Source organism: Aedes albopictus, chromosome 3 (assembly GCF_035046485.1).
Source record: "Aedes albopictus strain Foshan chromosome 3, AalbF5, whole genome shotgun sequence".
NCBI classification, from domain to species: Eukaryota; Metazoa; Arthropoda; class Insecta; order Diptera; family Culicidae; genus Aedes; species Aedes albopictus.
This window is the reverse complement of record NC_085138.1, coordinates 70,298,341-70,316,677: the sequence shown is the minus strand read 5'-3', so window position 1 is coordinate 70,316,677 and position 18,337 is coordinate 70,298,341. Positions and strand designations below refer to the sequence as shown.

The 18,337-nt window shown below is 44.3% G+C and overlaps 1 protein-coding gene across 1 annotated transcript in view; it reads right to left on the bottom strand.

Moving 5' to 3' along the window:
- Positions 1 to 1,333: 1,333 nt before the first annotated feature.
- LOC109427095 (protein takeout) overlaps positions 1,334 to 18,337 on the bottom strand; it is a 66,349-nt gene continuing 49,345 nt past the window's right edge. Inside the window, exons 3-5 of the mRNA XM_029872100.2 lie at positions 11,136 to 11,510; positions 10,926 to 11,075; positions 1,334 to 2,076 (exon numbers count right to left, since the gene is read on the bottom strand). Of these exons, the coding sequence (XP_029727960.2) occupies positions 1,922 to 2,076; positions 10,926 to 11,075; positions 11,136 to 11,510 (680 nt within the window). The 3' untranslated portion in view covers positions 1,334 to 1,921. The remainder of the gene's footprint in view (positions 2,077 to 10,925; positions 11,076 to 11,135; positions 11,511 to 18,337) is intronic.

Below are 18,337 nucleotides of genomic sequence, written 5' to 3'. Positions count from 1 at the left end.
GCCAGACCAACCCGCCCCCTAATAACAGTCTATGGCCCTAAGAGGTTGTTCATTGGATTGTGCAAACTTAAGCACAGATGGAATTCTGTAAGTCTAAGCAGAGACAAACAAACGTCTCACTCTACCCACTTCCCATAGTTTCCCTTTTTAACGGACTATTCAAATATTCTGTAGTTCGCAAATCTCTCTCTCATGGCGCTCGCATAGTTTTTGCTCCTGTTTGACGATTGCTCACTACCGCCATCTGCTCAGTGGGTTTGCGAAACATTGTAAGATTAGCATTGAGCGATTATGTTTTTGTGCGATTATGTTTTTAATCGCACTTTGTTCCAAGTGATTCGTCTGTTTGTCTGTGGTCTAAGCTTCGAACTAACAACACCAAACTACAGCCACGGATTCAAGTATGGAACGCACTATTAAATAATATGAAGATCTGAGCCAATAAGGCTCCCCAATGGCTTGCGAAAAGCAAATTCAGCAATTAAAATCGACTTTATCTTAAAAAATGTAACGTGCTACAGAAAAGTGTGAGCTCGTATATAGATTCATCATCCAAATTCTTCTGAAGAAACATGTGTAATTCAACATATTTTCTCTCGGTGCTTCGCTTGCATGTTTACTTGAGCTTAATGGAAACCTAGAACATCCTGAAAGCAATCAGACTGCCCATTTAGATAGTGTCGAAGAATTAGTATTATTGAGCCGTATGCAGCGATTCGAGTCGATTTCTGGTGCAATTTTTCCCCCGAATTAGCGTCATAATACGGCAGTTAATTAACAGGTTAATGGTTTCTTGATGCCCGCCGCGGGCCCCGGGTACTGGCTGCGGGTATATCATCAAACTTTATGACACTCTGTCGCTGTCGCTCGTGGTTGCTGATGATGATAGTCGAAGGTCGCCCATGCATGAATGAACGGCTGGTGGTTGGTGTGGTCACGAGTTTTTGGCTGTGCAATGTGTGCTTATCAACTATAATGTGTTCCTCTGCCCGCAACGCAAGTCCTGAATGATGAGGCCCACACCGCCGTCGTCGTAATCGCCGTTTTGGAATGATTTTTTTTATTTCATAAGCGTGGATTTAAATCGCTTCTGGATCGAGAAGCCTACGTGCCGTATCGATGCGTCGGAATAGTTGAACAACCGGATAATTGGATTCGAATGAGCGACGTGTGAATTTTTGTCATGGAGATAGGATGCAAGTAAACGGTGAAATTAGGCAATTAAGTGCTAGAGCGTCATTATAAGCTCGTTTTGGAAGGTGATGAAATATTCTGCACCAATTGCATAATCCAATTGTTATCAATGTTCTTTCGCTGAAAAAAAAAACAATGCTTTCATTCGTGTACAATTTTTATTTCTGTTTTTCTCGTGTCGATTTTGTGTTTTTATATAAAAATAAAATTACACGATAAAATACTTTTAGTCATATTTACAATCATATGTGGCTTACAAACTAGACGATCGTATTTCGCAATAAGATTTTGTACGTTTCTGTCGTTCCTCTTCGTTCCGCGGGATACCTCTCGCACCTAATCCGGAGAGGCAGCGTACGACAAGGAAACACGAATATTACATTAACAGAAAATACACATTTTACAACAGTTCTACTACATCTTCAATAAATAATAACTTGTTTGTCGGTTTGGTCGATTTCCAGAAATTTAACATTGATCATGTGCTTCTTTTCTCCACCTTTGACGCTATTATTGACCAACTATGTAGAAAAAGGGTACCTCTCTCACTACGTCCTATCAAAATATCACTTATAGCAGAACTAGGCAGAAGCGCTTATCATCTAGCTCACAAACGCAACGCAACACACTCAAACGCACACACACACGCAGACTTCGGCTATTGGAAGGATCCCTTTCTCTCTGGCTCTATTGCACTCGCGCACTCGCATCAACCCATGAGGGGGTCTTAGTTCTCCAGCAGCCACAACCGCATCGGGATGTTACTGAAGGCATCGTTCAGGAACTTGCGGAACAGCTTGGCGATACTCTGGGACGCCGCCGGTCTCATCTCCTGGATCAGCTCGTTGGCGTTTTGGTTCAGGAACTGGTTGATGGCTTCGCCTGGTGGATAGAAACAATGCGTGGAAGGTTATTATCGGGACATTCCATTAAATTCTAAATTAAAGTAAATTCTATACACATTATGTTAAATTCTGCGTAATTCAGATGGAACATGCGTAGTCAATGATATGTTCCATTGATGTGGCGTGCTTAACGGATAATTCTAATTTTATTCAATAGACTGCAAAGAGAACCTTCTACCCTTAACCCATATCCACATAGCGTCCTATTTATGGGACAGTATTTTTGAGCTGAATATCTCGAGAACGACACAACATTTCAGCATACTGTCTTCAGAGAAGTTGATCAGGACAACCATACTTCCTATATGATGATAAATTAACTTTATAATTGAAATGCAAACATTATGTGGCTTAGAATTTGAAGTTGGTGCCTTCGGCGCATTTGTTCATACAGATGAGAATCTTATATTCAAATGATCTTGTGTTAAAAAAAAAATCAAACTAGATGGTGCAGTAGTATATTGGATTTGCTTTGATAATATCTTAGTACAACAAGTATTTTTATCTGGACAAACATTGCCCGGTAATATAGTTATAAGTCAGAAATCCTTCGAACTGGTGGCAGTGGTACTGAAGTGAAAAAAAAATACTCATGCTATTATCTCGTCTCGACTCAGCGAAGAGATATGTATAAAGATGGCGTCTTCAACAAACCGTTCAAATATCCTGGAGCAGATGGGATTTATCCTATTTTGCTCCAGAAGGGATTTGATTATTTCAAACATGTTAAAAAAAACTTGTTTTCAGTTTTGCTACAGGGTATATTCCCAAATCTTGGCGGGATATTACTGTGAAGTTTATTCCGAAACTGGGTCGTTCGTCGAATGAAGAAGCAAAGAGTTTCAGACCTATCAGTTTGACCTCTTTTCTTCTGAAATTCTTAGAACGAATTGTGGATCATCACATCCGTGATGTTCATCTGGCCAACGTGCCTCTTCATGTGCACCTACATGCCTACCAATCTGTTAAGTCCACTGTGACTCTTTTACACAAGGTTGTTTACGATATCGAGAAAGCATTCACTTGAAAGCAATCCTGCTTTGGTGTTTCCTTAGATATCGAGGGTGCCTTTGACAACGTGCCTTTATATGCCATATTGGAAGCCGCACGGGGTCATGGTATATCTCCAATGATTTCCAATTGGATTCACCAAATGCTCAAAAACCGACACCTCTTCTCGACATTGCGTCAAGCGGCGATTAGAAAATTGAAAGTTTGTGAATGCCCCCAAGGGGGAGTCTTATCACCACTTTTGTGGAATCTCGTAGCAGATACGCTATTGAGGTAAATCAATAATAGCGGTTGTCCTACTTATGGTTTTGCCGACGACTATCTAACATTGTCGGTATATGCATCAGCACCCTTTTCGATGCAAAGTGCCCTTCAGGTAGTTGAGGGTTGCTGCCGCCAATATGGCCTTTCGGTTAATCATAGTAAAACATCTATTGTTCTTTTTACGGAAAGGCGAAACCGTAATGGCGTTCGACCTTTGTGTCTCTTTGATTCTGAAATCGATATGACTAAACAGGTAAAGTACGTTGGAGTTATTCTTGATTCCAAGCTTTCCTGGACACCTCACATTGAGCTCATAATCAAGAAGACTTGTATGGCCTTCGGGCAATGCCGGCTAACCTTTGGTACAACTTGGGGTCTAAAACCCAAGTATATCAAATGTATTTACACAACTGTGGTTCGTCCAATATTGGCCTATGGATGTCTTGTGTGGTGGCAAAAGGGCGAAATGACAACGGTCCAATCAAAGTTAGGCCATCTCCAAAGGATGTGCTTAATGGCGATGCCTGGAGCGTTCTCTTCAACTCCCACGTTGCTCCACTACACATTCATATCAAACAAGAAGCACTTTCTTGCACTTACCGTCTACGGGTACTCGGTCTACTAGAGGAAACTCCTGTGAACCGCACATCAACACACACCTCGTTGTTTCCACTTTTGATGAAGTGGGACAAAATTGTCCTTGCTCCAAGTAATCTTACAATTGCTTGTAATTTCCTATATAGGACATTTTCCACGAATTTTCTTTCCCGGGAAGAGTGGACATCTGAATATCTGGAAAGAAGTATTTCAGACGGCACCGTATGATGGCTCCCTTCTCAAAGGTCGAGCAGGTGCTGGTGTTTATTCTCGTGAGCTAAGGCTCTATCAGTCTTACTCACTTGGTAGATACTGCACCGTTTTTCAGGCCGAAATCTTTGCTCTTATGTGCGCAGTGCAATCAGCACTTCAGCAGCACGTAATGGGCAAAGTAATATACTTCTGTTCAGATAGCCAGGCTGCTATTAAAGCACTTGCTTCGGCCAACTCCAGGTCGAAGATAGTTATCGCTTGTCGAACTCAAATCGAGGAGCTGAATTCAACAAATGCTGTTCACCTTGTATGGGTACCTGGCCATTCTTCCATTGCTGGAAATGAATTGGCTGATGAGTTAGCTCGCACTGGAGCATCACATGACTTCATTGGCCCTGAGCCAGCTATTCCGATATCGAAGTGTTGGGTAAAGCTTCAGATTCACACCTGGGCTGCCACTCAGCACAAACAATACTGGAATAGTTTGAAGTCATGTCGTCAAACAAAATTGTATTGTACTGAGCCATCTCTAGGGGTGGCAAAGTATCTAACAAATCTGTCAAAGCAGAATTGCAGCATGCTGGTCAAAGCATTGACTGGCCACTGCCAACTCAGCTATCACATGGCGAATATTCAGCAAGCTGATTCATTTGCATGTGATAGCTGTGAATCCGATTATGGAACTTCGTATCATTCGATATGTAACTGTCCTGTCTTCGCGCAACTGCGTTTCCGAGTATTCTGTAAACACTTATTAAGTGAAACTGACTTCAGAAACCTGAATTTATTCTGTTGTTCTTAACCCGCTGTGGTAAAGAGCTATAGGCCCTCTTTCGCTTTATGCGTTATTACAGTGGTCTTTTCAGGGCGCTGTTTGAACCCTTTGTGGTACGCTTATGCGTTAGTACCCTCTTCCAGGGTATTTTTTCCTATTTCCCAACCTATCCTTATCCCCATCCTTATTCTTATTTCCTTCCTTTTTTCCTCTGGTAGATGATGAAATAGGCTATTATTATGGCGATGGCACAAATGTCTCAAATGGAGGATAAAGTGCCTCAGGAACCGGCCTTCTGATAGTTATTGGTAAGAAATTCTTCGAACAGATGAAAACAAAAAAACTCTCTTAAAATGCTCTTATCTCGACTCAGCGAAGAGATATGTATAAAGATGGCGTCTTCAACAAAACCGTTCAAGTGAAAAAGAGCCATGTATAAAAAGGGTTATCATTTCAAAAATTAACGCGTATGATGTAATCTACATATATCATGGATATGTAAGTCTCTATATTAGGATTTTCCACAGGTCTTTTTTCATTGTAAGCATTCAGCAATTCCTCCAGATAATTCTCCATGAGTTTATGCTAGGTTCCAGCAGATCTTCCAGAAATCTTTCAGGGATTCTTCCTGGCATAACACCAGGAATTTCTCCCGTTTTTTCAAAATCCTTCCAGGGATTTCACCTGAGGTTTCTTCATTGATGTTTAAGATTCCTTTAAGCAGTGATCCTCAGGCACATATTTTTCAACTGCTCGTATTGTAACACCTGGGTCGATTTATGAAATATTCAACACGTTATTTTTGATTATTTCTGGAGTAGATCAGCTTCTATTAGGAACATTGCAAGGAGTTCTACGGCAACATAGAGAACCCCAGTCTGCGAACCGCACTTAGGTGATCGCGGCTTTAAGGAATTATCTTCTAGGTTTCCATAAGGTATTTTTTGTGGAATTCCTTCTCAAATTCCTCTCGGGATTTCTTTTTTGATTTCTCCAGGATTTTCTTATGGCATTTTTACCGGGATTGCTTCATTTTATCCTCCAGTAAAACTTTTATCTTCCAGCACTCCATCATGAATTTCCCAACCACCATTATTGCTATGTAACAGATGAATAAGCCGCTCTTATGCTTGATTTTTACAATTTTGACTGAATAAGCTGTCATTCAGCTATCATTGTTGGTTGGGTTATCCCGGCATTCCATCATTTATTCCCCCCGGGATTTCTTCACGGATTTCATCCGGGTTCATTGCTGGACTGCATCAGGGATTCTTCTGGGTGTTCTTTCGAGATTACTTGAGGTAATTTTCCAGGGCTTCCTTCAGAAACTCTTTCTGCGATTCTGTCATTCTGGCATTCCACCAGGAATTTCTCCCGGCATGTCTTCATTGATTACTATCGGGATTTATTTACGGATTCATTTCGGGATTTTTTCAAGAATTATGCCCGAAACTGCATCATGGATTCCTCCAGGATCCTTTTCGACCTTTCTTCAAGGACTCCTTCAGGGATTTCTTCTGGACATCTTTTAGGAATTTCTCGCTGATTCCTTCATTTCCTAAATTCCACCTTCCTAAATTTCGTCATTTAGTTTTACGTGATTTCTTTTAGGGTTTCCTCCCAAGACTCATTTAGGGGTTATTTCATCCAGGGATTCCATTAGAGATTTCTCCTGGGATTCCTTCTGTCATTCCTTCATTGATTTCTAACGGAATTCTTGTTGATTTTTCTCACTAGTTCCAGCACTTTTCAGGTATTCTTTTGAGATTTATTCAAAAATTTCATCAGAGACTCCTCCAGGGATTTCTTCATTGATTTCTTCAGAGGTTATTTTATGGATTTGATCTGGAATTACTAATGAGATTCCTTCACTTATTCCTCCAGGGAAATTCCTGGAATTGTTTCGGGTATTCCTTCAAAAAACTATTTAGAGATACTGTAGGGGCTCCTCCTGAACCCTTCCAGGAATTCCTTCAGATTTCTTCCGTGATTCCTTCCCAGCTTTCCTTCAGGAATTTATACGAGTATTCCACTTGTGATTCCTCCCAAGATTCTTTTAATTACTCTTTCAGATATCTTTTCAGAGATTCTTTCAAGATTACACTTGAGTATTCTCTCGGGATTCCCTCAGGGCTTTTTTCCAGGCTCTTATTACGAGTTTTTTTTCCAGAATATCTCCATTGATACGACCTTAAATTTCGTCATTTATATTTTCGTAATTTATTCTAGGGTTGCTACCAAGATTCATTTGAGGATACATTTCTCTAGAGATTTTTTTCGGGATTTTTTGGTCGTATCGTCATTGATGTCTCCCTGGACTCCTTCTTGCATTGTTTCAGCTATTCCTCTCGAGATTCGTTTGGAACTTCCTACTGAATATTTTCGGAAATTCCTCCCGAGATTTTTTCCAGGGTTCCATAATTGTTTTCTCATTTGATTTCTACAGGAACACCTCCCAGGATTTCTTAAGAAATTTCTCCTGAGTTTTCGTCAAGGAATCCTCCCGGGATTACTTCGGAGACTCATTCCGGGATTTCTCTCGAGATTCCATCTTGGATTTTTTTTTTGGGATTACTCCAGAGATTTTTTTTTCAGAAATTCTTTCTGAAATTTCACCAGGCGTTTCTGCCAAGTTTCCTACATTACTTTTTCTTAGTGTTCTTCCAGGGATTTCTTCAAAAATTGGGGGCTTCTCTTGAGATTCCTTCATAGATTCTGTCAGGGATCTCTCCCCAGATTCTTTCTGAGATTTTTGGCTCCTTTTCCATCAGGTATTTCTCACCTTTCGGGACTTTCTCTCGAGAATATTTCAGGGAATTCTTCTACGATTATTTCAATGATTTCTCGAGGAATCCTTTCAAGATTCTTTCATGGAGAATCCCCAGGTTTTCCTAGGATTCCTCTCTAATACACTCTCAGAAACTCCTCCTAAAATTCTTTCGGGGATTACTTTAGGAATGTTTCATAGAACGCTGCCGGGATTTCTTCAAGGATTTCTGCTTGGATTTCTCTAGGGATTCCTCCCGGGAATCTCCTGGATTTTTCAGCATTCCTTCTAGAACCTCTCCCAGGATTCCTCCTAGGATTTTTTTCTGGATGCTTTATTATAAAATAATCCAGGACCAACTGAGAGTTGAACCCAGATCCTTCCAGTATGGTCTTACTAGTTCGCCATCCTACGCATGATTGTCTCATGTTATATGGGAAATAAATAAATAAATAAATAATAATAATATGTAATATAAAATGGGACAATTCTGCGTAGAATGGCAGAGAGGGCTCTGATGTAATCTGACAGTCTATTTTCTATTATTTTTTAGAAGCTCAATCAGATCTCAGATCAGAAGATCATATCTGTATGATCATGCTGATCAACCGTACGCTTTCTGCATCGACTGTATCGGTCAACTGCTGGATGCTGGATTCGCCGTAGTGTGCAACGAACTCATAGTTCATAGAAGCCAAGGGCTGAAAGTCTCTCAAATAAAGATAAATCAATCAATCATAGTTCATCCTTCTTCCCTAGACACCGTACTCCTGCACACCGCCTAAGATCGTCCTTAGCACGAGCCTCTCGAAAACTCCGAGTGCTCGCTCCGAAGAGGACCTGAGCATGGTGCATACATGTCTCGTGTCCATAGAGGACCACCTGCCTCATAAGCGTTTTGTACATGCGGATGAATCTTTTTTGATCGCAGTTTCTTCTTGAACTCGTATTAGGCCTGACCTCCACAGATGATGCACCTTCGAATTTCACGACTCACATTGTTGTCAGCCATCAGTAAAACACCAAGGTAAACGAAGTCCTCCACCACCTCGAAGGTATCCCCGTCTATCGTAACGTTGTTTCCTAGACCAATTATGTCTTGTTCAATTCCGCCTACGAACATGAGTACAACAAAGTGTACGGGTGCACAGCTCTGCCACCGATCCAAATGTTATGGCGATAATACCCATGTCATCTGCAAGACACAAAACTGGGTTGTGACTGGGTCACGTGAAAATTGAACTTCGGATGTTGAGCCCGGCTTTACACCTTCCATAATGAAGAGTAGGCATGAGCGTCCGTCATCTTGTCACAGTCCTTGGAGAGATCCGAACGAACTGGATAGTTTCCCCGACACCCTTGCACAGTTGTGCAATGTGCATACTGTCCATCAGTGCTTTGATCAATGATCAGCTTCCCAGGAAAGCCGTTCTTCTCTGTGATTTTCCATAGCTCTGTGTGGTCGATGAAGAGGTGATGCGGTGGGACCTGGTGTTGACCGGCCTTCGATGAAGCCGGCTTTATATCTTCCCATGAACTCAATCGTTTTTAGTGGCAGACGACGGAAGATGATCTGGGATACGATTTTGTAGGTAGCTTTACAAAGGGTGATCACTCTGAAGTTCCATTCCAAATGGTCATCTTTCTTATGAAAGACTCTAAAATCCTCGTAGAACCATTTTTTCCGTCGATATCGTTCCACGTATCCGAAGCGTTTACGTGGATAGTTTGGGTGCCCTGTATCGTCCGAAGTAAACGTTAAACTAACATTCCTACCCTTTCCTAGCGATTGTAAGGACGTGGCCAGGTATACAATGTGATGCTTGTTTTGACCAACTATAACACGTAGAAAAATGCGTTAATCCCAAACGTTATTTTAGCGACAATACGTGTTACTTTTCAAAACCTATAGAGCTGAGCATTGTATAGCCACCCACGATGTGTACAATCGCCTATGCTATGCTATGCTATGCTATGCTATATCGTTCCACGTATCCGATGGTACTCTCGAATGCGTCGTTGATAGCTGCTTTAACTGCACTTAAGCAGTCCACTAGAGGGGCCACACTACTGAAGTCGCCCTTATCGTCCCGTCCATCAATCAGAACATGGTCGATAGAGGTAAGAGAGAGGTAGTAGGTAGGTAAGAGAGGCTATGTTGGAAAAATGTGGTACACATGGCCATATTCATGGAGGCTGCGAAATAGATGGGTCGTGGGTCCTTTTCATTTGTCAAGTGCTGGGTGCTTAAATTCCCAATCTTGCCAAATAAGTGCTTTCGAGTTTAAAGAATTGGCCCTTGATCCTCAAAATGCTTTCGTCAATCTGCCACCTACCGATCACGCACCTTTGTACATCATCCATAACGACGAAAGCTATTCCCACCTCACGTGTGTTACCGTAGCTCTGTTAGGTGGTATGATTACATCCAAACATTGGCATCATAGATCCTGTCTAACCTGCAGCTCTACGATGCCATGTTCGAATTGAAACAGCGGTTTTAGAATCTTTGACTCTTGAAGAAGATATTAGGAAAGCTGGCGTTCAAACGTAAGTACCATCGTCACTCGACCGCACATGATCTAATAAGATTTACGGAGGGTATCTTGCAATTTTACAATCAACTCAAACAAGACTGTTTACATGATTGGTTGTGGACAGCCTGGGCCCATTGTGATGTTGGTAGCGACGTGTTGTTGAGTGGTGGAAGAATTTGTGTTGCAGCTGAGAATGTAACATTCTACGGACTCTGTAATCAGTTGAAATTCCGTAATTTGCAGGCGTAAATCGCATTGAATAAAACACTGATCCTTCCGGTTGTTCTATACGGCCATGAGTATTGGATGTCTATCTGAGAGCAATTTACGTCTTTGAACGTAAGGTGTTATAAGCGGTAGTGAGCGGTAATGGAGAAAGGTGACGTCGTAAGGATGCCGGAAGAACGACAGACGAAGATTACATAAATTGCATAGCCAGCGAAAGGCCGGAGACTTCATGACACTCTCGGACACTCATAAGATGATTGCTTGCAGTTGAAGAAGACCAAAGAGTACTCAACGTTTTGGGGAACTGAAAGCAATTGACCTTTGAACGGGTCTAGCGAAGAGCGATTCGGTGTAGCTAAAGTAAAGTGAATTGCAGCCCAGCAAGTAACAAATATGTAAGTATTAGAAAATCCGCATAAACCTCGAGCACTCACCTAGCACATTCTGGGTGTTGATGTTGTCCTTGACCTTGAAGCGGGCATTCTTCATGGTGAAGTCCACCAGCATCTTCTCCACGCTCATGAAGGTTTCACCATCGCGCTCAAGTGGTTTGCCGTAGATCTTAGCGATGGCACTGATATCAGCTGAAATACAAAATCCACAATTGAACATATTTCAATCACCTTCGAAACTAAAAAACTCACAGAACTCAGTCCAAAACTCTCCGTTGGATCGGACCGGCAGCAGCAGCACATTGCCGATGACCTCGTACTTGCCACGGGTTTCCACTCGCGGAATGCCCAGACTCAAGTCGATCCGGAGCTTCTTCACGTCGCTGCGCACGTCCTTGATGGTGTAGTTTCCGGCGCCGAGCGCAACGATGTCGGTAAAGAGGGCCTTGATGCGCACCGCTCCGGCGTTGTTCTCCATGGCGAGCTGCTCGATTCGGAGCGGTTCCAGTGGCGGAGTTTTCAGCTCGGCCAGCCCCCCGGCAATGTACGGCCGGATGTAGTTGAAGGAGTTTTTGATGCATTTGTTGATTTCCGGGTCGCTCCGCCGGCAGGGCAGTACGTATGCGGCTGTTGGTGGGAAGGAAGAAGAGAGAAAAAGAAACACGTGGTTAGATTGCGTTGGTTCTGAGCGTTTATGGCGTTGCGGTGAGGGAAGCATAACTAAAGGCGCGTGTTGCGGAAGATGTGTTGCGTCGAGCAGGGTTGAAGCTCAATGACCATACTCTCTAAATTAAAGTTAATTATTATTTTACATACACTATACGCATGTTCTCATACTGTTTTGTGTTAAGAGTTCGCTATTCTGTTCTTCCATTGATTAACCTTTTTTTTATTAACAATGGCTTCAAATAGTGTTAGAATGCATCAAATAATGGAGGGGGGCCCAGATGCAAAGGGGTGTAAGCGATCATTTTGTCGATTTTAAGCTGAGGGTATCATAAAATTCTTCAGATTTCAAGCTTTTAGGAACTTTTTTTTAAGATTGTTCCTACGATGATTGGAAAAATTGCAATAAATCGAAGAATATTGGATTGATTTCGAAACTTCATACATTTTGTATGGGATGAAAAATTGGTCAAAAACTTTAAACCTCATTTTCTCGAAAGTGGGTTTTTGTCACTTACATCCTTTTGCTTCTTACCCCCTCAATTCCATGGTAATTGTGTACCTGGATGGATTATGGATTAAAAAGAGTTTTTTTTTTCAAATACTTGGATGGTCAGCCAAAGCAAAATCAAGAAATTGACATTTGTAAGGTGCTACGGTCACCCTTACCGTATTCGGTTGGCTTAGGACCGACCCGTCGGTGATTGGGAGGCAGTGCGCGAAGCTCTCGACAATTAAAAATAACTTCCTTTCCCGCTTTGACATACATGTGCACCCATCCAAACCTCGATTGTGAAAAAAAGATAACCATGTGCGATTGTGGAATCGAGTTCAGTTCTAGGCCTACTGGCGACGGAGATAGTCGAGTGACTTCGTAGCTTGAAGGAATAGAAGCGCCCGGCTAGCGAATTGGGAGTCGTGAGTTCGAGTCTCACCGGAGTACGTGGATTTCTTTTCATAATTTCAAATCTCAATTTGTTCATCGAGCACATGTTCTGTTGTGCACATGGATGTCAAAGCATTTTCAACAGTGTAATTTCCCACATGGCTTGGTCAGCCAAAGCAAAATCAAGAAATTGCCAATAATGTCCATGTCTTCACAAAATGGTCCGATTTCGTTAAAATCGTGCCTTGGCCGTTAAGCCCAGCTCGTCGCATAATACCTTCCGAGCGATGTTCAACAGCAGGCATGAGAGTCCATCACCTTGCCGTAGTCCCCGGCGAGATTCAAACGAACTAGACAGATCGCCCGAAAACCTTACGCAGTTTCTATCACCGTCCATCACTTTGGTCAGTTTGACCAATCTTATGAGCTTCCCGGAGAAGCTGTTCTCCGCCATGATTTTGCATAGCTCTCTGCAGTCGGTACTGTCGTACGCCGTCTTGAAGTCGATGAAAAAGTGGTATGTTGGGACCTGATATTCGGCATTTTTTGAGGATTTGCCGCGTGGTGAAGATCTGGTCCGTTGTCGAGCGGCCGTCGATAAAGCCGGCTTAACTTCCCACAACCTCCCGACGGAAGATGATCTGGGATATCACTTTATAGGCGGCATTCAGAATTGTGATCGCGCGGAAATTCTCGTACTCCAATTTGTCACCTTTCTTGTAAATGGGGGAAATGACCACTTTTTTCCACTCCTCCGGTAGCTGTTTGGTCTTTTAGCTCCGGACTATTAGCCGCTGCCGGCAGGTGGTCAATCTTTCCAGGTCCATCTTGATGAGTTCTGCTCCGATACCATAATTACTAGCTGACTTATTGTCCTTGAGCTGCTACATAGCTTCCTTCAATTCCCTCAAAGTGGGTGTTGACTTGTTATTGTTCCACCATTCGATCACTTCGCTTCGGTCAGCCAAGATGCTCGCATCCTCCCGTTGCTTTCAAATGAACCATGCACAAATTGCTACCAAAACCGACCGCCAGATGATGGTCTATAGATATCAAGATAGATATAGACATGAGATTAGGACTGTGCTCGAGGAGGATTAACAAGACACTACGGCCGATCTTTGGTACTTTGTAGGCGCTTGAACGATGTGCGGCGCCAACGAACTCGCGGCACTCTACGGCAAGCCCAGCAAAAGCGGCAAGGATACGATTTGTACGTTGCAAGATTGATAGGATAATCATGTAAAACTGATGTTTGCATCAGACCTGGTAGATACAAGAAGGAGCAGCAAACAGTATTGCTGATCTATATGGAACAAGATGTAACATGGGTGAGAGTGGTACTAGGTAGTAGGTAGTCGCAAACCAAGTTTTCGCTATTTTGCAAGACTTTGCGTTTGCTGAGAAATATATCCGTTAGTTATCCATAATGTGTACAGTTTAAACTTCTTGTTTAGCATCCAATACTAATTTTCCTGCCCACGCTCACCTGTTAACATCCAACCACCATGAAAGGTTATCTAGCCAGCCACAATCACTTCCTATCAGATGACTACGACTGACCCTGAAAATCTCCAGCACTCTAGGAAGCTGGCAAACTCGACGCCCAAATAATTAGCATATGGCGAGGCTCAAAACCACTCATCGCGACGATTCAAACGGAACTTCAAAACCGATCCGATCGTATAGAGAATAGAGATGCCTCAAGGCTGTCGCTGCTCTGTCTTTCACCTGGGCTCGCGTGCGCCTAACGATGGAAAGGACAAGGTCATGGTAAAGAGTCCACCAACCAAAAACCACACACCAGCTTGTCTGCTGAGGTGATTGTTATTCAATACCGAAATTTGAATGTGCTCTGCCCACCGCCGCCGCCGCCAATCGGAAAGTGAAAATCGCGTGAACGAGGCGATCAAAACAAAAAAGCAAACATTTCGCCGAACGAACGTTAAACAGCTGTGCAAACGTGTTTGACGCGATGTCGCAATACCTATACGTAGTCTCCGCGGTGTTTTCCGGTGACCGACCGGTGATCGGTGCCCGAGCGCACGCGACTGTATCCAGACGACAGCAAGGTCTACCAGTTCTGTCGTCTAATATGATTAACCTTTTATGACCACTTGCCCGAAATCTAGCGGTTTATTGCAACGGATAAAGTGAATGGTAACAGCCTATTTTTGATGGATTAGCACCGTTGGAAAGCGGGTCGATGGCCAACTTTGCGATGACTCAAACACTTAATACAGTGAATGATCAAAATGTGGTGGATCGATTGACCTTGAATGTTTGAATTTTTGGTTTTAGGAAACTTGAATATAAAATTAGCTTCTATGACGTCATGTTGATCATAGGACATAGGATTCTTCCCGATACCTAAGCATGTTATTATTGACTACGAGTTGCCCTTCAACGTGTACGTCAGCCGGAGGTAGCGTACCCATTTGCGGGCTATCATTTGTACAATTGACTTCACACGAATGAGTGGCACCCCTTTCTTATGGGAGTGTCATCTGTGTGTGTACCTTTGCCTACAAAGACGTGTTTTGTAATAGCTATCAGCGTAGATCATCACCATGTATGCTAAGAGTGATATCACTTCCTGGAAGATAAATATTATTTATCTGCGGATTAAAATTGGATGTAATTCTGTTTTACGATGCATAAGGTGATAAATTACCGTTGGAAGCCAGTAGTTAAGTTTCACAAATGATAATTTATTCTCAGAAGATTCCGGCTCCCAATGATCGATTATAAGTGAGCTTAAGTTTAACATTTGATTACACCGCTCGACAAAATTTTACAAAATTTGGTGTAATGGAATGAGAAAAAAAGAACAGGGTTTTTTTTCCTTTTAAACCATAGGGAGATAATCTGTAAACAGACACCCTAACATCAAGGATAGAGTAGTGTGGGGCTGAGGCCGTCTTCTATTAAAATAGTAAAAGCCAAGACTACTTTCTCCTCGTACCCACTAAACACATTCCTATGGTCGCCAAACCCTAGGTCTCTCCGGAACCACCAACAAGGTATTGCTTCAGAGAGGGGCTAGTGCACATCGCACCCTCAAGGTTAGCTGCGTAGCCTGCAGCAACGAACATCGATGACTCGCTCTGGAGAGTCCATCACGGTAACATGCTGGCGCTTAGCCAGTTTCCCGAGTGGTCCTCGCCACTCCCTTTGTCCTCGGAAGGCGGGCAGGATCAACCCCGCCCGCGCCCAACTGCTTGGCAGACATCAAGAACTGATGCCCACGTGCAACCCGATCTGACCTGCCCGCAAAGGAAGGATATCTCTACCCTTCAGGCCCTATCAGATACACCCGAAGGCTGCAGACAGCAGTGTCTCACCTACCCCGACGCTTGCCGGGGACCCCTTTCCATCCGCGGGCTCGGATCCAACCCAGCAGACCGACGCGACGCCACGACAGCACCGCTACCGGGACTTCCTCTAAGCGACCACTTAATCGCTGTTAGGGTCGATCTCGACCGCAGGGCACCGGTATGACCTACGAAGCCGACTCCAAACTCCTGGACCACCTCTTGTACTGCATCTGAACTGGCCATTCTCCGAGTCCACGCGCCACCTCCTCTGTAGCTCCCAGACGATATGGGTGATAGCCGTTGAAACGGCATTCCAGCTAATCTCATCCCTACACATTCTCTGGACCAAATTGTCCGGAGTTGTGTCCTCCCGCATGTGGCAAGCATGCGGTCACGCATTGTGCGAAAACGCGGGCACACGAACAAAACGTGTTCCGCCGTTTCCTCTAAACCATTGCACACTGGGCATTCGGGAGAATCCGCATGCCCGAAACGGTGTAGATACTGTCGGAAGCAACCATGACCTGAAAGGACCTGTGTCAGGTGGAATGTAACTTCCCCATGGTGCCTATTAATCCAACTATCTACCCTCGGTATCAACCTATTGGTCCACTTTCCTTTGGTGGAACTGTTTCACGCGCGCTGCCATTTGACCATAGAGGCTATCCTGACAGTCCTGCATATGCCTCTTGTGCCGCGCATTTCGAAGCACTCCATGTCCTCACTGATAAGGATGCTGATAGGCACCATATCAGTAATGACGCAGAGAGCGTCGTGTGACACAGTACGGTACGCGCTCGCAACTCTCAGACGCATAAGCCTGTAAGTACTTTCCAGCTTCCGTCGGTAGCATTCAGTACTTATCGCAGTGCCCCACGTCGTGCCCTAAGTATGGACGTAGCCACACTAGCCAGAAGCTTGCACTTACTGGCGTACACCGCAGAGCTATTGGACATCATCCGGGACAGTTCCGCAATAGCTTTGGAGGCTCTTTTACAGGCATAGTCGACGTGGCTACCGAAGATAAGCTTATCGTCGATCATCACGCACAAGCGCTGATCTCCGTCTGCTGCTCCGACTTCCGGTTGTCAACAACCATCACCTCAGTCTTGTGGCGAGCCAGCTCCAGTTTCCTGGACCGCATCCACGCTTCCACAACCTTGATCGAGTGGTCGGTAGTCAACTTCACCTTCTCGATCGTTTCACCGTAGACTTCGAGCGTAATGTCGTCGGCAAATCCGACAATCTCCACTCCCACTGGGTACTCTAACCTCAACACCTCGTCGTACATGACATTCCATAACACCGGACCCCGGATGGAACCTTGCGGGACTCCTAAGGTTATGTGAAAGCACTTCCAACCCATCTCCGTGTCAGGGATTTGGGACCCTAGATGTGTCATAGAGAATTTTTTTTTTAAATTGGACCGGGCCTTCACAGTTTATGACCAAAGTTTGTATGGAGAACTTGAGGTGTTCAATTAATATGCGCATCAAAACGTGCTGTGCATATAGGCCTTCGCTCGTTAGTGGAAAGGATCGCTCCTCGCTGATCGCGCCTACGCCGCGAGCAAAATAGTTCAGCGTCAACGATACCTCCGCTTCTGGTTCCAGGCCAACGTACGTTAGTGGCCGGGAGTTGATAAGGTCTTCGGCTTTTGTTGTCATTGTCAGTAGTACTTCGTCCGTTATCGGCCGTCTGTCGGCACGGTCAATGCTGCCTTCACGGAGCAAACCAGTCGCTCCCAAACCCCACCCGTGTGAGGTGCGCTGGGTGGGTTGAAGTTCCAGCTGGTCCTGGAATCCGTAAACTCGTCCTCACTCAGACTTAACCTCAATCTGCCGCACGATCGCCTTGCTTACCGCTTGGAAGTTCGTGTCGTTGTCCGAGTAGAACACTAGTGGCTTCCCTCTGTGACACACAAACCACCGTATGGTCATCATACACGCTAGAATTGTCAGGCTATGAGCGGCCTCAAGGTGGACAGTCCTCGTCGTCATGCAGGTGAACAGGCAGATGTACCTCTTCTCTGATCTGCGGCCGATAGTAACAGTCTACGGTCCACAATAATCCACGCCGGTGTGACTGACTCCGGCAACGGAGTCATCCTCGAGTTTGACGGGCGACACATCTGCACCTTGCATCAAACGCAGGCTCTCCCGACCTTCTTCATCTCCGCTCGCAGATTCTGAATGTAGAAACGCTGCCAAATTTCGTTGACTGTGGTCTCCGTATTTTCGTGAGCTTCTCGCTTGTGATAATACTCGGGCAGCTTGTCGGTAACTGGATGCTTTTTCGGTGGAAAACCCGGGAACCGCAGCTCGAAAGGTAGCCGCTCTGCCTTCCATCCGTAATACACCCTCGGCGTCCAGGAACGGGCTCAAAATGTACAGGTTACTGCTCTTCTCCACTTGCTGCTGCTGCTTGTTCGACTGTATCTGGATTTCATCAATGTGCGGACTTCGTCTCCGAAGCAATCGGCTTGGGCCGACCTCCAGAGATACGGCTCCGCCTTCTGATGTTCGTCTCGCTTCAGCGGCACTAGCTTCGTTTGCTAGTTCTTCTTCACAGCGCTGCTGATTTTT